The 24,450-nt window shown below is 43.0% G+C and overlaps 1 protein-coding gene across 6 annotated transcripts in view; it reads right to left on the reverse strand.

Annotated features, from left to right (window-relative positions):
• NPNT (nephronectin) overlaps positions 1-24,450 on the reverse strand; it is a 168,644-nt gene that overhangs the window by 38,217 nt on the left and 105,977 nt on the right. For all 6 annotated transcript variants that reach the window (XM_033956652.1, XM_033956628.1, XM_033956660.1 and 3 more), the window contains 4 exons: positions 17,750-17,869; positions 12,607-12,741; positions 9,006-9,128; positions 7,267-7,704 (listed from right to left, as the gene is read on the reverse strand). In XM_033956652.1, coding sequence (XP_033812543.1) covers positions 7,267-7,704; positions 9,006-9,128; positions 12,607-12,741; positions 17,750-17,869 — 816 coding nt within the window. The remainder of the gene's footprint in view (positions 1-7,266; positions 7,705-9,005; positions 9,129-12,606; positions 12,742-17,749; positions 17,870-24,450) is intronic.

Genomic DNA, 24,450 nt, shown 5'->3' on the forward strand with positions numbered 1-24,450 from the left:
ATAAAAATTAAGGGCTCCTTTTACAAAGGTGCGCTAGCGTTTTTACCGCGTGCGCGCTACCTGAAAAACTACCGCCTGCTCAAGAGGAGGCGGTAGCGGCTAGCGCGCGGGGCATTTTAGCGCATGCTATTCCGCGCGTTAAGGCCCTAACGCACCTTTGTAAAAGGAGCCCTAAGATCACTCCTGTCATAGTATTTGCAAAATTAACCCATTTGAAGAAATTGCCCCTTAGGGACTTGATGTTAAATAATATTGTTTTCTTCTCACATAGCCCGTCCTACAAAGGGAGTAGCACAGTTCCACTCCTCAATGCACCAGGGCAATCCAGACAGCACAGCAGCTGTTCCACATAGAGGCTCCATTAAGCTCTATGTAGCAATCAAACACTTTTCTTACTGTGCCCTTCCCAGGCTGCTACATATCCTTACCCAACTTGCCTACACAAATGACTGCACCCAGAGGTACTAGCCCTTGAATTATCCAGGTCCCTTAGTTCTGTAATTGTTTAAATGTAACTTAATTGTTGTCGACTATTCTGTTCTTAAATTGATTGTGGATGTCTTATAGCTAGAATGTTCTTGAGGATTTTTAGCAAATTGTATCTTATTCTTTTACTGTATAATTTTAGTATTTTTACTGTATAATTTTAGCACTTTTATTGTATAATTTTAGTACTATTTAGAGTATTATATTTCTATTCATTGTTTGTATAATGTTATTAATGTATGTGAACCGCCTAGAATTTTGTGGTAGGGCGGTATACAAATAAATTATTATTATTAAATTGTAACCTGTTCTGAGCTTCTGGGAGAATGGGATAAAAATCTAAATAAATAAATGTCCCTCGATAGCTGACACCATTCTCTTGCAGTCTCTCCAGGAGATTTTATACACACCCCATCCGCTTTGGGTCCAGGTCTCTCTCTCTTTTCCCTCTGTTACCCTCCCCAGATCCATTGTCAGTTCTCCTTTCTACCTTTGTTCCAGGTCTCCCTCTCTCTCCCTCTCTGTCTGAACCTCCCATAGTCTTGCATCTGCCTCATGTCTTTCCCCTTTCGTCCAAGCCTTTTTCTCTGTAGTCTTTCTAATGTGCTTACAACCCCCTCCCCTTTCTCTGCCTCTTTCTCTTCTTCTTCCCTTCCTCCCTCCTTCCCTCCCAGCAGATTTTAGCATATCTCTCTCCTCCTTTTTTCCCCTCAGATCTAGTATCTGTCTCCTTCCTCTTTTCCTCCTTCCAGGTCTGGTATCTGTCTCCTCTCCTTCCCCCCTGCTCTGGCATATCTCTCTCCCCTCCTTTCCTCCTGTTCTTCCCTGGTGTTCCATAAACACAATCTGATTAGTCTCATGGCTCTCTAGCCCCTTGGGATTACATTACTAAGTGGGTTTTGCTGAAAGCAGCATTATCTTATTCCTCTCTTCAATCACATTAGCCCGATATTCAAAGTTACACATTTGTTGACAGTCAATGAACATATAATTCACTACTCTGTATTTATCTATATATTATGGGGCTGAGTCTGGGGTGCAGCGAGGGTGGGCTGAAAAATTATCCAGACATTAGTAAAGGGTCATAGATTTGATATATCACTTTCCTGTAGTACAATCAAAGCAGCTTACATATATTATATGCAGGTGCTTTCTCTGTCCCTATTGGGCTCATAATTTAAGTCTTGTACCTAGGGCAGTCAAGGGTTACGTGACTTGCTCAGAATCATGAGTTGCAGTGAGAATTGAAGGTGGTTCCTCAGGTTCTCAGCCCTCTATATTAACCACTAGCTTACACATTTACAGCAGCCCTAAACTAGGGTTACCATTTTTTGGGCCACAAAAATCCGGACACATAGCCCCACCGAGTTCCACCTCCAGCCCTGCCCCATTCCACCTTTGGCTCCGCCCAGTTCCTCCCTAGCCCCTCCCAGTTCAACCCCAGCCCCTCCCAGTTCAACCTCCAGCCCCACTCTTTTTCTGACAAGCTCCATCATCCGCGCATGCTCAGATGCAGCCAGAGCTCGTCGGGGGCTTTCCAAAACCTGGACAAACTGCCGAGTTTTGGAAAGTCCATCCAGGACCCTGGACAGTCCTCTATAAAAAGGATATGTCTGGTAACCCTACCCTAAATGCAAAATATCAGTATGGCGACTGCACTACCTCATATTCCGCACCACTACCTATACGGACAGCGGCACTGAATATTTACGTTAAATTTATGCATCAATACTGAAAATAATGTGCTTGCCACCTCTTAATAGGGTAAAGCAGCTTGGAACTGTCATCTATCTTACCCTTTCCTGTTTAAAGTTCACTCTCTCTCTCTATGAAAGGCTAATGTTTCACTTCTTTGATTGCTTCTACGTATGTAGAGTTTCTACTCCAGTAGTCACCAACCTTTTTCATGTAAAGGGCCAAAGTATGAATACGAGAAAACTCTGAGGGCCACAAAAAAGATTTGAACAATTCTATACCTCCTTATATAAATCCGAACACTCAGCCTCTGACTTTGAGATAGACTCTTTTCTTGCTCCCTTGATTCACTCATCCTTATCAGATTCTGTAAAAATGGAACTTGATTCCCCTATCACTATATCTGAAATAGAAGCTGCAATTACATCCCTGCCCAATAGTAAAGCACCGGGTCCAGATGGCTTCACTAATGAGTTTTTCAAACAATTTCGAACTCTTTTGGCCCCTCATCTTCATACTTATTATGAATTTCTACATTCTACTCCAGATAAACAATTTAATTTTACTGAGGCTACTATTGTAGTTATTCCTAAACCTGACAGAGATCCCACCTTGGTTAAAAATTTCCGCCCCATTTCTCTTCTTAATCTAGATTATAAAATTATGGCAAAACTTCTTTCTCTGAGACTCAATAGAGTGATCCCCTCTCTAATTCACAAAGATCAAGTAGGATTTATTAAACACAGATACATAGGTGATAACTTACGCCTCTTCCATCATGTTAATGCCCATGCTAAAACTCTTTCAGATCCTGTAATCGGCCTGGCTGTTGATGCTGAAAAGGCCTTCGATCGCGTCGAATGGCTCTTTCTTTTCCGAATCCTGAAATGGTATAATTTTGGTTCGTTCTTTATAAAATGGGTTGAAACCCTGTACAAACAACCCACAGCTCGAATCTTGATCAACAATTCCCTTTCCAACAAATTTTCACTTCACAGAGGCACTCGCCAAGGCTGTCCACTCTCCCCTTTATTATTCAACCTAGCTCTAGAACCTCTCCTTTCGGCCATTCGTCAATGTCCCTCAATTAAAGGCATTTCCACTTCCTCTCGACAGATTAAATTAGCGGCATATGCTGATGATGTTCTTCTCTTTATCCGAGATCCTACTAATTCCCTTCCAGCTCTCGTTAACATCGTCTCTCGATACTCCTTGCTCTCTGGATACTCAGTTAATTGGGAAAAATCGGAGATTTTCCCCCTTAATGATCATATTTCTCCCTCAGACCTCACTCAATTTTCTTTCCCATGGTCGCGTGGGGCTGTGAAATACCTAGGTGTCTTGATACATAAAGATCCAATTCACGCTCAAGATCTTAACCTGTCTAAAATCAAAAACGTAGTCCTGAACACTATATCTCGTTGGTCTCCACTATATTTATCTTGGTGGGGCAGGATTGCTTCCATCAAAATGACTCTTGCCCCCCAAATAAACTATATCCTCTCAATGCTCCCATCTTTATGTAAGAAAACATTTTTTCAGTGGCTGGATAAAAAAATTTCTGAATTTGTTTGGAATAAGAAAAAGCCTCGAATTGCTCTTACCAAATTGAAAGCCTCCAAAGTTCATGGCGGTTTAAATTTACCAGATTTCTACTTTTACTATATTGCATCATTGGCCAAATATGGAGCTTATTGGATCACGGACCCCTGTTCCCAGGACCCTCCAGCTTGGTTCGAGATGGAACGATTTATATGTACACCACTACATGTCTCTTGTATGGCAACAATTCCAATCCCTAGACATTTGAGAAGATACTCTCTGTTGAGTGCGACGCAGCATGCCCTTCATCTATTAGATGCGATAGCAGAAATTTCAATCAAAGATAGCCCATTTGTGTCTATTTGGAACAACCCCAAACTCCAACACAACGGAAAGTCACTTTCATGGAAAAGATGGCAGCAGGCTGGGCTATGGTTTCCTCATCAAATAACTACTCAGACCTCTATTGTTCCTTTCAACACACTCTGCTCTACATACTCATTACCTCCTTCCACATTTTCTCAATGGCTTTCCCTCACTGAAGCAATATCCTCTCAGTCCCTACGATTTGACTTTGAGTTATCCATTCACACTATACGCCATTGGTCTTTACTGGCTATATCGAAGGGCAAAGCAATCTCTTTATTTTACAGCATACTAAGGGACAACTCCTTTATCTTTTCTCCTCATTCCATGAAACACTGGGAATCCATACTAACAACCCCTCTTACTGATGTTGACTGGGATCTTTTTTGGTCCTCGACAAATCGTCCTCTCTTATCTTCCAGAGTTTCACAGTCAATGTTCTTCGTCATGTGGAATGCGGTATGGACTCCTTTTCGGATGTGGAAAGCCAACCTTAAACAAAACTCTATATGCTGGAATTGTATGAAGGAGGCCGGAACCCTTGATCATATGCTCTTCCACTGCACTCCAGTTCGCTCCTTCTGGTCTCGCATTTGGGACACTATAAAGCATGTTACTAACTGTTCGGATGAACTTTCTTTGGATATTATAATTCTCAGATCTCAGCACCCCTGCTTTGTTCTTTCGAATTGTCCTCCTAAACTTATTGACACTATGTTTGTGACTGCCCTTATGCATATATTGAAGAATTGGAAATCCTCTTCATCATTGGATTATACTTTTTGGTGGAAATCTTTGTGCATGTATCATAAATTTGAATCATATGCTTATGAGAAGAAAAATATTGCTCGACTATCCATGAACATGACACTATGCAACTCACCTTGGAAATTCTTAGACTCCTATGTTAGATCTGTTTCATAGACACTCCTGTCCTTCTCTCTTTCTCTTTCTCTCCTTCTCTTTCTTTTATCTTTTCTCTCCTTCTTTCTTTCTTTCTGTTTTCTTATAAACAGTCCAAGTACTTTGGATCTCTTAGAAGGTTTCAAACCCAATTACAATTGATTGTAGTTACTGCTGTGTTACACTAAGTGTTATTAGTTTCGAGATCCCGGTGTCGTACATGTATCTGAATGCATTTTTGGACTGTATCTTTTCATAAAGCTTAATAAAAATATTGAACTCAGAAGCTTACACATTCTACTAATTTTGTAAACTGCCTTGGCCTGCCTGTTCAAACTGGGTATTAAACATTAAAAAGTAATATCAATATTGATTCTACAACATTTCAAGGATATGTTTTAAAAATTTACTTTATTATGGATTGTCAGTGGTAGCAAATTTCATAAATGAAACACCTGAGTAACACACTTGATTGTCTGCAATTATATCAAGAGGGCAAGACTGAAATTAATGCATTTACAGAATTTGAAGAGCATTTCAGCCAACTGTTTAAGGGCCACTGTTTGAGGGCTTTGGGGGCTGCATGAAGTCTTGGGGGCCACTTGTTGGAGATCACTGCTGTACTTTGTCATGCTGATATATATGGTGGTTCTGTCCCTGTTTCTAAAGGCAATTTTCAAATCGGTCTTTGGAGAAATAGCTGCTAGATTCCCCCCCCCCCCCCCCGTATGAAAATTCTCTCTCTCACTGCAGCTTAAAATACTTGCCTACATTCACAATGCAGTTTTAGCCACAGCAAAGAAAGGCATTCCTGGGGTGCATTGAGCTGTGGGGAGAGAATTTATGTAGATTTAATTTTAGAATCTATGCATGTATTTTGCCTCCACTCTGCCACTATTGAAATTGCAGTTATAAAGTATATAGGTTAGTATCTAAGAACTCTGTAGGCACGGGTAGGTCTGTTTCGAGAATTAGCCACAGGTAACATGGATATAAATGTCCCAATGTATTTTGCAACAGCACAAAACTGAAAACTGTCCCCAAATGATTCTGTACAATAGACTTTACCGATGGCGAAAAACTATTGAGGATCACAGTGTTTGTCTTTCAGTCAGTAGATCCCAAAGTTCTTCACAACATCTTATTAAACGGAAAGGGGAAAGAGGATGGGATTTGATAGACTGCTTTTCTATGGTTACAAACAAAGCGGTTTACATATTATATACAGATATATGTTTTGTACCTGGGGCAGTGGAAGGCTAGGTGACTTGCCCAGAGTCACAAAGAGCTGCATCCCAGTTCTCCTAGTTCTTAGACCACTGACCTAACCATTAGGTTACTCCTCCACCAGTTGCTCCCAGGTAGGTATAGAGAGCATTAAACATCAAATGAAGTGACACAGCATAGATGCCCCCAAACCTAGTCTCATCTTTTTAGAACAGGGCCCCCTGTAAGTACATAGAGAGGCATTTTCAATAGGACATCTAAGTCTGAGTTCAACGTTTGGGGAAAGATGTCCAGAAATCCAGCACAGAAAATGTTCATTTTCAAAACTGCAAGACATCTATCATTTTTGTTTGAAAATGTATTATCTAGACTTTTGGGCCTTTAGTACATCTATCTTTTTTTTTTTTAAACCATTCTCGAACATAAAGACTTTCACATGAAAAACGTACAAAAGCACTCTTTTCAGACATCCAAGCAGCCAGCATTCTTTGCAAACTGTTCACAGCCAGCTGAGCATTCCTCAGTAGAGCAGAGGAGAGCTGTAAAGATTACTGCAATGAATGTCATATTAAAAGCCACAGGTACAGATGTCACTTGTTTATATAGTATGATGAGCTCTCCAAAACCTATCCAAAACTTTCTGTTCCCACCTGTATACCACCAGGCCTTATGCCTGCAGGTGTCATCTTTATGTAGGTACAGTAAGTTTTGGAGGGCTCACCATACAATATAAGCAAGTTATAGTGACATCTGTACCCGGGACTTTTAATCCTTAAGAGTACCCTTCTGCTCTGCTGTGATGATGTATGTGAGCCATGTGAATCTGTCATACAGTACTATTTTTTTCATATCTTTGGGTGGTGGGAGGGAGTCGGTGACCACTGAGGGAGTAAGAGGGGGAGGGGGGTGTTTCATGCCTTAATCTCTCCAGTTATCATCCAGTCAGTTTGGTGCCTTTTTAGCATTTAGATGCTTTTAAAACAGGTATAGCTCCAATAAAATAAATATAGAGACCAGCAAATAAAGAAGCAAAAACAGACTACTTACTGAACACATCACCTCTTGGTTTCTGAGGTTCAACCTGAATCCTGTTATCCACTATAACCTCTCCTGGCTTCGTAGACCATTCAACAGGGGTTTCAGTAGTTACAATAACAGGTCTTCTAGTTATTGGCTTTGTAGTTATAGCTATCGTTGGTTTAGGTGCTGGCCTTGTCGTCACTGGTTTTGGTGGGGGCCTTGTCATTGGTTTTGGAGGGGGCCTTGCTGTTGTCCTTGGTATAGGCCTTGGTGTAATGATAGCTGGTATATGGGGTGGTGCAGGAGGCCTTCTTGTTCCCCTCTCTTCAATCTCAGGAATTCTATTGCTGTAACCTCCACTACCCTTTGAGAAAGTGCTATTGCCCTTCAATACGTGGTTTGATGGATCCTTGCCATGGCCAAAGTCAAAATGACCTGGTGGCTCAATCATAACTTTAGGAATAGCTGAAAAGTTAATTCAAAAGAGACAATATTAGACTTAATTTAATTTAAATTTATATTCTGGCGATATCCTAAATAGAGCTAAGCAGCATTAATATTAAAAACAGAATATTAAACAGACATTATAAGCAAAAATAGTGCAATCCATATGAACAAAATAAATACAGGTCCCCCCTCCATTTTCACAAGTTTAAGACTCACGACTTTGGGTATTCGCAAGTTTCTAAACCCTGACCCACCACTGCCTTCCGGACCTCTCCACATTTTACCTGGTGGTCTAGAGGTGAAGCAAGGCAGGAACAATTTTTCTATGCTTCTACCCCATGCAGAGCCATATATAAAAAAAAAAGCTGAGTTCCCGTAGTCTCACAAGACTACAGTGGGAACTTAGGGCAGCCATTTTTGTTCATGGCTCTGAATGGGGCAGGAGTGTAGAAAGATCGCTCCTGCCCCACTTCACAGCTAGACCACCGGGTAAAGTGTGGAGTGGTCTTGGTGGCAGGAGGTAGATGGGGATGGATCAGAGTCATCCCTAAAGTTATTTGTGAATTTTCTGTATCAGCAGGCTGGCTCTGCCCCTAGCCCCCTCGAATATGAAGGGACGAGTGTATAGACTCCGAGTTACAACCAGCCTGTAATTACATACTGTGCCACTTTGATCAAAATAGTAACAATCCAGGAAAAAAAATCCTATTTTTGGTGACTCAAAATCAACCCACCATTCTCCTCTGTTTCTGGTGGTAAATTGATTAAACCATCATGTTTTCATTATTTTCTAGAAGTAAAATAATGTAGTACGATCTAGTCATACACTGTTTCATAACCGGGTAGCATACCTGGAAATGTTTATGGCCAATGTCCTCAAACAATACTATAAGTAGATGTTATAAACAGAAACTCCTCTCTCAAGCTATACAGAGCCAATGTAAGGTAGTTTGCACTTGTTTTAAAGCGATCGTTTGGCAAGTGCTGATGCTCCTGAAGTATTACCAATAGCTAAGAAAAATCAAACATGTGATTTCCAAAGAGCCAAGGGCTGCAACTTGATAATGCATGAGTTCAGCACATCAACATACTGTACATTAAAGAATGGAGACATTATGAAAATTTGCTATCACTTGGTTCAGGCGTCATTGTGATTTCAAGACGAGATACTGGGCTAGATGGACCATTGGTCTGATCCAGTAAGGTTATTCTTACGTTATGTTATTATTGAAAGGAAAATAATGAATGAGCACTAGTAATCTGGAGATGCCCCACTTATTATCTTTGAAGGACATGACAAGAAGAGAGGTATTACATACGTGTGCATTCGATTCCATTGCCCCTGTACCCTTCTTTACATTTGCACTTGTATGACCCCTGGGTGTTGTAGCATTGAGCAAAGCTGTTGCACGGATATCTGCCGACAGAACATTCGTCTATATCTGTAATGGAAAAATTAACACTGTCGAGTACTTAGAAAGAACAAGAATGTTTTTTAAAAAACCCTTTTGGTGACAATGCATATTTCGTTCATAGACATTTCAGCTGTAGTGCTTTCATTTGAAAAAGATGCTACACTTCCTGACTTCTTGGAAACATTCAAAAAAGGATGTAACACAGGTTATTTACTTAGTTTGAGCAAAGGGATCACTCTTGTACAACCAAGAAGCAAAAGTATATAACTAAGTAGTTTAAGTCGTTACCATTTAGATGCATAACATTTAGAACAAAATTAATATAAGCGTAACTCCTAGTTTTCAAAATTGGAATGTACATGTTCAGCACAAACTTTCAACCAGCCAGAAGATTTACAGATTTTAAACAATCACTATTACCAGTATTTATTTTTATCACACCTCTTCTAACCTCTAACATTTTATCTCTTTAGTTTGAATATTGTACAAGCTCACCCTGAATTAAGAGTTCTTCCCACATCAGGAACATATAGCACTGTCTGCCCTATAAAACAAGATCAGTATAGCCAGACTATCTACCCTGCTTTTATGAAGCTCACAATAGCAAGAATGTCATGGCACTGATGAGACTGTCTCATAAATAAGGTGACCCTGGTTTATTGGTGGGATTTCAAAGTCAAAATTTTTTGACTTATAGAGATGAGTATACTTTATATCAGTGGTCTCAAACTCAAACCTTTTGCAGGGCCACATTTTGGATTTGTAGGTACTTGGAGGGCCTCAGAAAAAAAAAGTTAATGTCTTATTAAAGAAATGACAATTTTGCATGAGGTAAAACTCTTTATGGTTTATAAATCTTTCCTTTTGGCTAAGTCTTAATAATAATATTGTAATTTATAGCTAAAGAGACATATGATCAAGAAACTGTTTTATTTTACTTTTGTGATTATAATAAACATACCGAGGGCCTCAAAATAGTACCTGGCGGGCCGCTTGTGGCCCCCGGGCCACGAGTTTGAGACCACTGCTTTATATGGTACATCTTGATCCCTAGTAGAAAAGAATATCCACAGATTTCTCAATGGTTGGATACAAAATTCAGCAAAATTGTCCACTGGTTCCTGAAGGAACACTACATGGACAGTGGAATACCCTTTCAGTTGCAGTTAACAAACATACTAGTTTATGTCCCTACCCCCAATCTCTCTAGTTGCTGATACGGTGCTGAGAAAAATATTGATGCGGCCATGGTTCCAGTGGCTCTCCCCATTAGCTCAAACTAAACCATGAGAAAACCAAAGATTTTATGGCTCCGTTCTTCCGATAATATTAGGCCCACTCAAAGTTTTGTTATCATTTCTGATACTCGTACTTTCAGGGGCTGATTCTATAAATCACACGTAAAAAAAAATAAGCACTGACTAGTGCAGTGCTAAGCATAATTCTACAAAAGTTATGCGTGATAAATTTTAGGCACACCTATTTAGATCAACAAAAACCAGGCCTAAATGCCTGCGCTTAAGTTGTGTGCACACTGGCACATAGTCTATAAATTTGCATATAACCTAAAACCATACACCCCCTTTCACTTGGACTGATGACGCCTACCAAGTTATATGCATAACTTCCATTTAACATAAATTATGAGGTATTAATTGCCAATCATTGGCAACAATTAGGCCAATTAATCAATTAAGTTGTGTACATACGATGACTACACATAGTGATAAATACCCACAACTTTAAGCACCATATATAGAATGTGTGTGTGTGTGGGGGGGGGGGGGGGGGGGGGCGGGGGCAGTTTTGAAGCTTCATCAAGGATTCTAGGAGTGGAGGTGGATAGCTTTCTATCCATGAAACTCCAGCTGAAGCCTTTGATGAAAGTTTCTTTAGAATATAAAAATAATTTAAGGGCCACATTTAAATTGTTAGTCCAAGTCTTACTTATATCTAGGCCAGGGGTGTCCAACCTGTGGCCCGAGGGCCGCATGCGGCCCTGTGAAGTATTTTGTGTGACCCTGGTTGAGGGCGATGCAATGTTTTCCTTTGCTGCCCCTGGGTGTTTACTGTCTTGCCGGCTCCCTCCTGTGTCTTACTGCAGCGTTTGCATGTTTTTGCGGCCCCAGAAACATTTTTTTTGGCCAATGCGGCCCAGTGAAGTCAAAAGGTTGGACACCCCTGATCTAGACTATACTACTGTGATATTAGTTGCTCCAAAACTTTGATCATTCAGTTACAGATTGTGTAGTACATGGCAGTTCACCTGATGTATTCAGTCTATAAGTTCAATTATGTGACCCTACTCTACTTGAAATTACATTGGCAATCAATTGAAGTCAGAATCTAATATAATAAAATGGTAAGCCGCGCATGCGCAGTTCCTAAGTGTGCGCCGCTTTTCCGTGAGCTGTAGCAACACATAGGAAGTGCGCATGCGCGGCTTACGGTTCTTTGAAAGACGTGGCGGTGGCTGCTCTCACGATCCCTGCCTGCGTCGGACTTCCGATGCAGGTGGGGATCATGAGAGGAGCCACCGCCGCATCTTTCAACTAAAAAAAAAAAAAAAAGGTCAAGACCGAAGTTTTTTTCAATTTCAGAGACGCTGCAGCGGCTCTCTCTCTCTCCGGTCGTTGGCGTCATCTTCATTCCTCTACTGCCCTGATTTGCTCTGCCCATGTCGGGCAGAGCAAATCAGGGCAGTAGCAGGCTGCTAAGCAGCATGTTTAGAGTGCTGCGACCCCTGCTGGAGTAAGGACGTTTGTTGGGACCGCGGGAAGGGGGCGGCAAGGGACTAAGTTGGCCGGTAGTGCTGTTTTTCCGTGATGGAGGAACACGCGAAAAGAAAACAAAATAAAGAAAACAAAATAAAGAAAACGTTGGCCCCCGCCGAAGAAGTGGAAGGTGGAGGAGGGGCGCGAGGAGCCGGAGAGCTGTATGTAAGTGTGTGCGCGTGCGTGTGTATAGCCGAGGAGGAAGTGCAGCAGGAGCAAGGAGGTGGGGAGAGTGGATTTCCCCTACTTGGATGTCAGGCATCAAGAGGATTGGAGTAAAAGCTTTGGTCCTGTGATCCTCACTCTTTTCCTGGGGCTACTGCTGGACAGGGGGGGAGCAGGACATAAAGGAGAAGAGCTACTGCTGGACAGGGGGAGGAGGGAATGGGAGGGGTGCTGCTGGACAGGGGGAGATAAAAGGAGAAGGGCTACTGCTATATGGGGAGAGCAGGGAAAGGGGGGGAGGTGTTGCTGGACAGGGAGGAGGTAAAAATAAGGGAGAAGGGCTGCTAGCACCCGTTAATGTAACGGGCTAAACAACTAGTACAATATAAGATATTTATTTTACCAGTAGTTTTTGGTGTGCTCCTCATGACAAAATATTTGCTTTCAGTCTTACAAGCACTGACCAACAAATGATAAAGTGTCATTTATGCAATGCTCAACTTGGAAGCACTGATCACATTTGTTTGATGACTACAAGAGCCGGTAAAATGTTTTGAATGAATTACCGTAACACTGGTATTTGCCTCCAATGTACATCAGATCAAAGCCCTTATGGCACTTGCAAATGTAGCTTCCAAAAGTGTTAATGCATTTTCTAAATCTGGGACACACCACTCTCCCAGTGGCACATTCGTCAACATCTGCGAAAAGAAAGTGAAATGTAAAATGTCTAACATTATTTTCTTTATCTAATTGCACAGAAACAACAGAAGCCTCCACAAATCAACATTAATGTTAATGTAAAGCTTCTTTAAAAATAAAAAAAAAACACTAAGAAGGAAATTCATGAGAGTGCGATAAAGCACGTTAGCGCACACACATGTGTTAGCATGCACTAACCACTAAAGACATCCATTATATTTCCAAGGGTATCTTTAACAGTTAACGTGCACTAACATGTTTAGCGCCCTTTGATGAATCACCCCCCCCTTAAATCTGTTATTTTCTAAGTTAACTGTACAAAATAGTACTTTTACAATTAAAACAATAACGTATGATGCCCTGTTGCAGAAGTGTGGTAAAATTTTCCTGGTACCATTAACAGGGGAATTCGACATATGGCACCCAACATTACATGCCGAAATTTGGGTGTGGACCCAAGTTGAGCGTGCAACTTAATTGATCAGTCAGCCCTTGACTGGCAATAATTGAGTGCTCCCAACTATTTACTGCAGTTAATTGGCACCAATTAGAATTGGCACACACAACTGGCTCTACAAGGCTCAGGGCCTCACATAGTACATATCTGAAAAAGGGGCATGGAATTAAAGAATTTGGCCAAAGTGTGCCTAACTTGGGCAACAGCATTTACAACTGGTTTCAGCGGGCGTAAGTCCAGTGCCCATAAGTTAGGTGTGGGATCTATGCCTAAGTGCTATTCAATATTGGGCACATGCCCTTTAAATAGTCTCTTTCAACTGAAAGGAAGCGCAGGAATGAGGGGGGAATGGGATGAAGGTGAAAGGGTACAGATTCAGAAGTAATCAAAGGAAAAATATTTATGAAAAGGAGTGGTGGATGCATGGAATGACCTCCTGGTGGAGGTGATGGAGATCAATACTGTATCTGAATTCAAGAAAGCACGAGACAAGTATATAGGATCTCTAAGGGAGTGGAAGGGATACTAGTTGGCATGGATGGACAGATTGGATAGGTCATATGGTCTTTATTTGCCCAGAAATATAATGTATAGCCTCCTCCGCTATGCATGATACCACCGTACTATGTCTGACTAAGCCATGCTTTGCCACACTCTGTCATATAGTCACCATTTCTGTCATACTATACCAGTGTATCACAAACTGTATGCCATGGCACACTAGTGTGCCCCTAGATGCCAGTGAGGAGGAGCCAGTGCCGACTGACTGCTTATAGGACATGCCTCTCATGGTGAGAGGCACATCCTGTAGTCAGACAGCCAGCGCCTGTGCTTCTCCTCCTCATCTCTCCTTCTGCAGCACCCCTTTCCCCCCCACCAGCGATAATAGAAAGCTCAAGGCCACAGCTGGAGGACTTCCACACATGTGTAGACGTCAACATGATGACATCACATATACTTGTGATATCATCATGTCGACGTCCAGCCATTTCCTGGTGCCCTCCAGCCAAATCCCGAGATTAGTGTGCCAGCAGCTTAAAATGTTTGAGACACACTGTACACCCATAATGGGGTAGTGAAGATGCAGGAGGATTGCGAAGACTTACAACGTGACATAAACACGCTCGAGAAATGGGTTGCGACATGGCAAATGAGGTTTAACATGGATAAGTGTAAGGTGATGCATATCGGTAACAAAAATCTTATACACGAATACAGGATGTCCGGTGCAGTATTCGGAGAGACCCCCCAGGAAAGAGACTTGGGAGTACTGGTAGACAAGTCAATGAAGCTGTCCGCGCAATGCACGGTGGCGGCAAAAAGGGCAAACAGAATGCTAGGAATGATTAAGAAGGGGATCATAAACACATTGGAGAAGGTTATCATGCTGCTGTACCGGGCCATGGTACGCCCCCACCTGGAATACTGCGTCCAGCACTGGTCACCGTACATGAAGAAGGACATAGTACTACTCGAAAGGGTCCAGAGAAGAGCGACTAAAATGGTTAAAGGACTGGAGGAGTTGCCGTACAGTGAGAGATTAGAGAAACTGGGCCTCTTCTCCCTTGAAAAGAGAACACTGAGAGGGGACATGATTGAAACATTCAAGATAATGAAGGGAATAGACTTAGTAGTAGTAGGTAAAGACAGGTTGTTTACCCTCTCCAAGGTAGGGAGAACAAGAGGGCACTCTCTAAAGTTAAAAGGGGATAGATTCCCTACAAATGTAAGGAAGTTCTTCTTCACTAAGAGAGTTGTAAAAAACTGGAATGATCTTCCGGAGGCTGTTATAGGGGAAAACACCCTCCAGGGATTCAAGACAAAGTTAGACAAGTTCCTGCTGAACCAGAACGTAAGGCTAGACTCAATTAGGGCACTGATTTTTGACCTAATGGCTGCTGCGGGAGCGGGAGTGGACTGCTAGGCATGATGGATCACTGGTCTGACCCAGAAATGGCAATTCTTAAGTTCTTATGTGTGAATAACATGAAGAAAGACCTAGCGAAGCTTGAAGAATGATCTGAAATTTAGCTGCTAAAATGTAATGCTAAGAAATGGAAGGTCATGCATTTGGAGTGCAAAAACCCGAAGGAATGGTACAGTTTAGAGGGTGAAGAACTTCAGCGTACGACAGAAGAGTGGGACTTGAGTGTGATTGTATGTGATGATCTTAAGGTTGCCAAACAGGTTAAAAGGAGGTAAAAGGAGGTATTGATGCCTCTGTATAAGACTCTGGTGAGACCTCATTTAGAATATTGTGAACAATTCTGGAGGCCACACCTTCAAAAAGATATATAAAAGATGGAGTCGGACCAGAGGAAGGCTACTAAAATGGTGTGCGGTCTTCGTGATAAGACATATGGGGACAGACTTGAAGATCTCAATCTGTATACTTTGGAGGAAAGACGAGAGAGGGGAGATACGATAGAGATGTTTAAATACCTATGTGACGTAAATGCGCATGAGTCGAGTCTCTTTCATTTGAAAGGAAGCTCTAGAATGCATAGGATGAAGTTAAGAGGTGATAGGCTCCGGAGTAATCTAAGGAAATACTTTTTTGCAGAAAGGGTGGTAGATGCGTGGATCAGTCTCCCAGAAGAGGTGGTGGAGACAGTGAGTCTGATTTCAAGAAAGCCTGGGATAGGAACGTGGGATCTCTTAGAGAGAAGAAGAGATAATGGTTACTGCAGATGGGTAGACTGGATGGGCCATTTGGCCCTTATCTGCCGTCATGTTTCTATTTCTATGAAATCAAGATATTAGAAGGTGCCTCCCAGTGGTGTAGTAAGGGTGAGCGGTGCCCAGGGTGGTGGAGCCTCTCTCCTGCCCTATTCCTCGCCCCTTGCCACATGCGTGCCCCCTTCCCTTTCCCCGTATCTTTTTAACTTCTCTGGCGTGAGCAGCATGCCCACTTTGGTGTCTGCTTGCCATTTGTCGTCACTTCCTAGGCACAGGTCCCGGAAGTGACTTCAGAGAGAGTGCCAATGCCGACACCGGCAACAACCTCGCACCGCAGAAGTAAAAAATGTACGGGGGGAAGGTAAGGGGCACGCGAGCGCGGCAATGAGAAGAATGGGGGGAGGGGTAGAGAGGAAGAAGAGTGCCACGCCCTTAGGAAGACCGTACCCAGGGCGGACTGCCTCTCCGCCCCCCCCCCCCATCTTTACTACACTACTGGTGCCTCCCTCGAGTTTTGAATAAGCTTCAGGTGCGGACACAGAGCAGTGGAGGAGCCAAGTTCAAATCAGGCTGTACCTCAGGTGTGTCATCTGCAGCCACTTCTTTCTCTTTTTAGATTCCCCGTCCTATTGTTCTTTCCATATGTCTCTCCTCTGACCTTTAAAAATACTAAATTGTAGTTCTATCCCCTCTCCCCTTTTGTATTAGTTGGTCTGCATGTCTAATTGTCTACCCCATTATTTTAAATTGTGGGTAAAAACATAAGTTTATATTTTATTAATTTTCTATTTTTGTATCTCGCTTAGTAAAACTAAATAAACAATTCATCAAAGTCCAATAAAACTTTACACTTGAGAGCCTAGGTCCCCGACACTGTTCCTTGGTCAAAATCCAGGCTAAATATCCGAGGCTAGGCTTAAAACTGGAGTGGAGGTATCTTAGGCAACTGTGAACAGAAGATCATGGAATCAAGGCATCAGTAGAGTCCGATTCCAATTGAACTGGAATCGGCCAACAATTACATAACCATTTCAGAATGGAAGCATCATGTTCGCAGCTGCGTGAAGAAGGAACGGGGCCATGAAACCAAACCCAAAATGTTTCTCATGGGCTACCTGACCAGCATTTCCCTTGAGAGCTTTACTCTTCATTAATTTACAACCTAAAAGAGCAGCAGTAATTTGAAAAACTAGTGTATAAACAAAATGTTCGGTTGTCTATTTACTGCTCTGCCGAATTAGACTGTATTTCATTTTAATGGCCCCGGTGATCATTGTTTCTCTAATTTAGTAAACACTAAAGCCCAATAAAAATCTCATTTGAAACTAGAATTAGAAAGCTAATTTGTGTCTCAGTGGGATTTGTTGATGCGAGAGAAAACAAATGCTAGAAATATATTTGTTTCAAATTCATGCCTTAATCCTTCCTACCAGAGGCACGAAGCTCAGCATAAGGCACGTCCTGTTTAAATATGTTTATTGAAAGCTTCTCTACTGCTGGGGGAGTCAATTCAAAGCGGTTTATATCCTCTGAAGCACTGGCTCAATTTTAAAGGCACTGGACGGGAGAGCGGCATAACAAAGCAGAAATGTACTTCAGCCTCATCAGAAGGGAAGTTAAATGGTGAGTGACAATCTTGTCTTGAGTACCATACCACAGGATGATAAGACCTCACCTGGGGAAGAAAAGCTTTTACGTTTTTCTTCTTTGTGAAGAGTATCAAGGGTTGACCTCATAGTCACTTATGTATCAACAGTTGAAACATTCAATTCCACCCTACTGGGAGCTAGATGCACTAAAGTCTCCTCCGATCATCCAACGATCATCGCTAAACTGGTTTGACTGGTTGTCCAGAAGGTCTTTTAACTTACCTACACAGGTTCTACCATCAGGTGCCAGCTGTAAGCCTGGGGAAGGACACCGACAGTGTATCTCCCCCTTCACCACGTCACAACCGTACTGACAGTTTGCCATGGAGCAGGTGCGTGCATCTGAGAGGTAAAGAGAGTTATATAGCACACCTATCAAAAATTTCACAGGTCACAGCACAAAAACCAGGAGGCCCAGTCCACAATGCACAGAGCAGGCTGGACATGATGTTTAAACAGCTGGGTTTACACCAGTGGTCTCAAACTCAAACCCTTTGCAGGGCCACATTTTGGATTTGTAGGTACTTGGAGGGCCACAGAAAAAAAATAGTTAACGTCTTATTAAAGAAATGACAATTTTGCATGAGGTAAAACTCTTTATAGTCTATAAATCTTTCCTTTTGGCTAAGTCTTAATAATAATATTGTCATTTATAGCTAAAGAGACATATGACCAAAAAACTGTTTTAGTTTACTTTTGTGGTTATGATAAACATACCGAGGGCCTCAAAATAGTACCTGGCAGGCCGCATGTGGCCCCCCGGGCCGCCCGTTTGAGACCACTGGTTTATACAAACCAGCATAAGACAAATTTTGGCACTTGTGCACCTGCTTATTTCCTATAACCAAGACTGGCATTTGAGGGAGGGGGTGGGGAGGGAGGGGAAAATGGGGCAGTTGCCCTGGGGCCTTTTGCTAGGGTTACAGATTTTACTTTAGTAAAATCCAGACCCCTAGACCTGCCCCCAAGACAGCTCAGTTCCACTCATCCCCACCACACCCCAATCCCACCCCCGCCCCTGCTGCCTGCACGACGCAATTTCGAGGAAGCTTTTCAAAATCTGGACAAAGTGCCCCGGACATGTTCTCGAAAAGTTGGACATGTCTGGGGAAATCTGGACGTCTGTTAACCCTACCTTTTGCTAGAAGAGGCCTCCAAGTCTGCTGAAAGTTGAAAGAGATATAGCCTGCTGGTGGGCTCTGAGGCCCCCTCTCAAATTTCAGTTTATCAGGGGCCCTGTCTATGCCCTAACATATGTATGCATAAATACCCATAGAATTAGATGAGAAAGTTAATAAGCATGTCATATTCAACTAAACACAAAACAGCCATGTTACATCTGGACCTCAAACTCTCTACCTTTCAGGTTATTATATATATATATATATTTTACTAAAGAATCTATGCACAGTGACTCTCTTGCTTGGAGTGGCTGTGGTAGAATAGTGGTGGGGTGACGGGTCAAAAGCGCGCGAGGACAAAGGCGCGCCGACAACCGAGCGCAGGGCTTAATCGCGCCGAAGAAAACCCGTATTTTAAAGGGCTCTGACAGGGGGTGTGGGGGGGAACCCCCCCACTCTACTTAATAGGGATCGCGCTGCCTCACGCTGCCATGTTGGGGGTTGTAACCCCCCCACATTATACTGAAAACTTAACTTTTTCCCTAAAAAAAGGGAAAAAGTTAAGTTTCCAGTATAATGAGGGGGGTTATAACCCCCCAAACCCCTCACAACGCCAGCGCGATCTCTATTAAGTAAAGTGGGGAGGTTCCCCACCAACACCCCCCGTCGGAGCCCTTTAAAATACGGTTTTTCTTCGGCGCGATGAAGTCCTGCGCTCAGTTGTCCCCGCTCGGTTGTCTGCGCGCCTTTGTCCTCGCGCGCTTTAGACTATGAACCTAGTAGTGGAGCTCTGGGCTGTATACATTTTCCTTTTCTTCACTCCCCATAAGGGTACTGCTGTGCTCAGACTCACAATCAATTGCTTTCTCCTGCCTGTGCCCCACCCTCACTCAACTGCACTCTCCTGTTACTGTGCCCTTTTCCCTAGGGTTATCAGATTTCTTCTCCACAAAAAGAGGACATGTGGCCCCCACCCTGTTCTGCCCCCACACATCTGCATCACATCCACGCATGATCGGAGGCCCTCCAGACGTGGCCCTGAGCTCGGGAAAATCCATCCGGGTACCTGGACAGTCCTCTAAAAAGGAGGTCCTGTCTGGGTTTTTCCAGATATCTGTTAACTCTACTCCTAGTCCCCTCAGTACCCCCTTCCCTCATCACAGAAGGAACTGGAGAAAGTGTTTCTTCACCAATGGCTGCTAACAGGTCCTGATCAGCAGAATGAGCTACAGGCAGTCCCCGGGTTAAGAACAGGTTCCATTTTTTAAACTGTTCTTAAGTTGAATTTGTATGCAACTCAGATCCTAGTATTCTTCCCATCTTCTCCACCTCCTTGAGGCCCCTCTTGCATCCCTTTCCACCAATCCCACTGTTCCCTCTCCTCCACCACATCCAACATCCCTCTCATCTTTCTCTTCCCCATGTATCTCTGCTTCACTCCTCTCCCACCACTATGTCCAATAATTCTCTCCCTATTCCAACAATTCTCTTCTTTCTTCATCTCCCCATGTGCACCATCTCTCTTTCCCTCTAACTCAGACACCCAATTCTCCCTTTGTATTCTCTCCCCCACCTCAGCATCTCTTTCCCTCCCTCCATCCATTCTTCCATCCTATGGCTCATGCTTTCCTCCCTCCCACCATGCTGTGTCCCAAGTTCATGCCCCCTTCCTCCTGCCTTCCATCCTTTGTCCAAAGCTTGTGCTCCCTCTCTTCCACGTCAGAGGGAAGGCTTCCAGCTCAGCAGGACATGCGTAGGAGCTGCTGCCTGAGGCTTTGTGCAGAGAAATGACTGTGGCTGGAAGGAGGAGGGAGCCGGCCAGAAGGTAAATACCTGCCGGAGGGAGGCACATACTTGGGGCACAGAATGCAGGGAGGGAGAGGGATATGTTGGAGGGAGAGAGGGAGGGAGGGAGGGAGAGGGGCATGTTGGAACATGAGAAGGAGGGAGTAGGGGGCATTGGGACACCAAAGATAGAACAGGATCTCCCTTTTGTAAGTATAAGTCCGACGTAAGTCGGATGTTCGTAAAACGAGGACTGCCTGTATTCAAAAGCAGGAGATAAGGAATTTGCAGCAGTTTCTGCTAGCTTCCTGCCTCAGTCACCATTTCAGTGTCTGAATTAAGTTTCAGTCAAAACCAGAGGTTTTCAACCCAGGACACACCCAGCAAGTCAGGTTTTCAAGATACAGTCCATTCGCATGTTCTCAGTGCGTGATTTCGCATATCCGCGGTTGCATCAATTGTTATCAATATTCCCCATTTGTGCAGCTGTGTTCACATATTCACAGACCATCTCTTTTTTTTTTTTTTTAACCCCACTTTCTTTGCTTTCACTTTGTGGTCATGTGTTTTCTTCCAGAAATGGCCCCCAAGCATCTGGAGAGTGAATTACAGGTACTCCAAGTACTATCCCATGCAGGAACCTAACCCTATTTTCCCAATAAGATCGATTGTTCATTTTACGAGGTTTTGAGGCACAATATGTACTGCTGGAACCTAACCTCTATTTTCCCATAGATTCAGCATTTCGTTATTCATGATTTCACAGTTCACAAACATTTTTTGGGAACCATACTGTTGCAAATAAAGAGAATGGACTGTACCCACAATGAATATACATGATTTGTGTACAATAGCGGCTATACATGTATAGGGTCACCAGATTTTCCTGAAGGAAAATCCCTACCCATGGCCATGCACATAAGCAACAATGTAGAATTTGCAGCACCCTAGTATCTAATTGTTGGTGACCTTTTCCAAATTACTCCCTGGGTGCCTGTGAAACTATGAATATTTGCTCAATCACATTGTTTGCCTGAACACAATATTAAAAGGCATCTGGTAAAACTGAACCTTTTATTTGGCATTGTTGCTCAGAAGCAACATGTGTCTTCTATGACTCTTATCTAATCTAATCTAATACACAACTTATTAATCGCATTATACCAAAAAAGGTTCAAGGCGATTTATATTCAAAGAGGCCATAAAATCTATGGGGAAAATATAAAAGCAATCAATAATTAAAATATCATTGCGTGAATATTACAAAAGTCATATAAAAAAAGTTTTCACATTTTTACAAAACCTAAGTAATTGATATCAGTCCTAATGTAAGCAGGTAAATTATTTCAAATTGTAAAGGCAGTGCAAGCAAAAGAGAAATTGAGCCGTCATTTATACCGTACTCTTCTAATCTGTGGAAAATGTAGTACTAAAGTATCACATAATCTGGTGGAAGAATAATGCAAATGAGAAAAAAAGCAAAATCAGATTATCTGAAGAGTCAAACTGTTATATACTATGAACTATGCAAGCTGATTTAAACTTAATTCGCCTCTCAACTGATAACTAATGAAGATTTTAATGCGCTAATGTAACACTTTCATAACTTTTTAGACCAAAAATTAATCTAACCGCAGTATTCTGAAGAAATTGTCATTTTTTGATCAGTTTTGATGTTAAGTTCATCTCCAAATGCCTGTTACTTTGGCACTTTTGCTCTCGTTCAATATCAAGTTACGTAAAGCAGCCGTTTCACCATCTGCTAATCATAGGGTTAAAAAAAAAAAAGATGTCAACCAGCACAATGGCTTATACAGTGGTGCCTCGCATAACGGACGCCTCGTACAGCGAACGCTGCGCATAACGAACTTTTTGTCTTGCTCCCTATAACGAACTTCGTTTCACACAACGAAGTCGCCCGAGGGGCCCGGGGTGGGGCGGAACTACTCTCGCCGCTTTCTAATGTGAGCCGGGAACAGCAGCACCCTCCTGTCTGAATGCAGTGTTCCATCATCTCCCTCCACCTTACCTTAAAAACCGAGTTTTCCGGCTTTCTTTTTCGGCCAGCCACACACTTTCAAAGAGCAGCACATGCGCGCATGCTCTGTTGTTCAATCTTCTCCTCTGACGCAACCGGAAACCGGAAGTTGCAGGAGAGGAGAACATTGATCAACTCCAGCAGCTGCGCGTGCACAGCTTTTTGAGATCGTGCGGCTGGGTGAGGGAGAAGGCTGGCAGGCTCTGCATGTGAGGTGAGGTGGAGGGAGGGAAATGTAGGGCTGCAGAACGAATTATTTTGTTTTATAGGTATTCTTATGGGAAAACGCGTTTCACACAACGAACGTTTCACATAACAAACTTGCTCCTGGAACGGATTAAGTTCGTTGTGTGAGGCACCACTGTACTTTATAATACTGGACTAAAACTGAAGTTGGAAACAAGTTCATATCTCCAAAATGTTGAAGAGCTGCTTCCTCTGTGCCATTTCGTTTTGCATTCCTGAACCGCTTGCAACCCAGCTCCAAACACAAACGGAATAGACACAGTACACAGCATCCTTTGCTGTTGGCCGAGGTGAGCCAGTCCATGTGAGAAGTAAAGATGTGGCAGAGAAGAAGCAGAGATGGTTGCAAGGCATGCGATCAACAGCACAAAATTATTAGTTTACACTATGCAATAGAGCATTAACGAGCTGAGGGATAACTCCTGTCATGTGTTTGCATCCTGCCCATCCCACACGCAGCCAAACATGCTCAAAACAAGACTTAGGGATCCTTTTATCAAGCCGTGCTACCGGGGTTAGCGTGTCGGACATTTCATCACACGATAACCCCCGCGGCCGGCTAAAAAACTAACACCTGCTCAATGCAGGCGTTAGCGGCTAGCGCGGCAGGCGGTTTAGCGTGCGGTTTAACTTCAAACCTACAAAATCCTGAGTGGAGTAGAGCAAGTACAAGTGGATCGATTTTTCACTTCGTCAAAAATTAGGCGACACTCGATGAAGTTACAGGAAAATACGTTTAAAACCAATAGGAGGACTCTTTTTTTCACTCAGAGAATAGTTAAGCTCTGGAACGCGCTGCCAGAGGTTGTGGTAAGATCGGATAGCATAGCTGGTTTTTAAGAAAGGTTTGGACAAGTTCCTGGAGAAAAAGTCTGTTATTGAGAAAGAGATGGGGGGAAGCCACTGCTTGTCCTGGATCGGTAGCATTGAATATTGCTACTCCTTGGGTTTTGGCCAGCTACTAGTGACCTTGATTGGCCACCGTGAGAACAGGCTACTGGGCTTGATGGACCATTGGTCTGACCCAGTAAGGCTATTCTTATGTTCTTATGATGTCAGGGGGCAGTGGCAACAGGAGTCTGCTTGGAATTCTTCTCTCTGGCACATCCTGAGCCCCCTGACTCAACTTCCTGTTTATGCAGGGGCGAGAAGTGCCAGAGAGAAGGATTCTGGACAGGTCACCAGCAGTGTATGTTTATCACTCCTGCTGCCACTGTCAAAGCAAATAGGTTTGAAAGACTGTGGGAAAAAAGAGGCGGTGGTCTTGGTAACGGCCAGGACCAAAGAGGAAAAGTAATGGAGCAGTGGAGGGAGTGGGTGGAGAGATCAGTGCTGGATCAGTGGGGGCTGGATGAAAAGGAGAGGCAGAGGCGCTGGATCTGCCTTATGGAGGGGACAGGGCAGGGGACAGGTAGAACTTTGAGAGAGCAAGGAAGAAATGCTACATGGAATGGGGACAAGAGTGATGGGGAGAACAGGATAGGAAAGATGCTGGACAACCAGGGGAGAATGGAGAGAGAGAGAGAGAGAGAGAGAAATATGCAAAGGTGCAGAAAAAAAGAGATCACCAAACAAAATTTTAGCACAAATCACTTAATACTTTAAATTCACTTCAAATCAATCTTATATACCAACATGTGAAGAAAATATTTTGTGGACCTCTGAATAGTGGCATTATCAAGTAAATCTCCAACTTCAGAAGAGATGCAGCTCACCACATATCTTCATCAGTC

The sequence above is a fragment of the Geotrypetes seraphini genome, chromosome 1 (assembly GCF_902459505.1).
Source record: "Geotrypetes seraphini chromosome 1, aGeoSer1.1, whole genome shotgun sequence".
Lineage (NCBI taxonomy): Eukaryota > Metazoa > Chordata > Amphibia > Gymnophiona > Dermophiidae > Geotrypetes > Geotrypetes seraphini.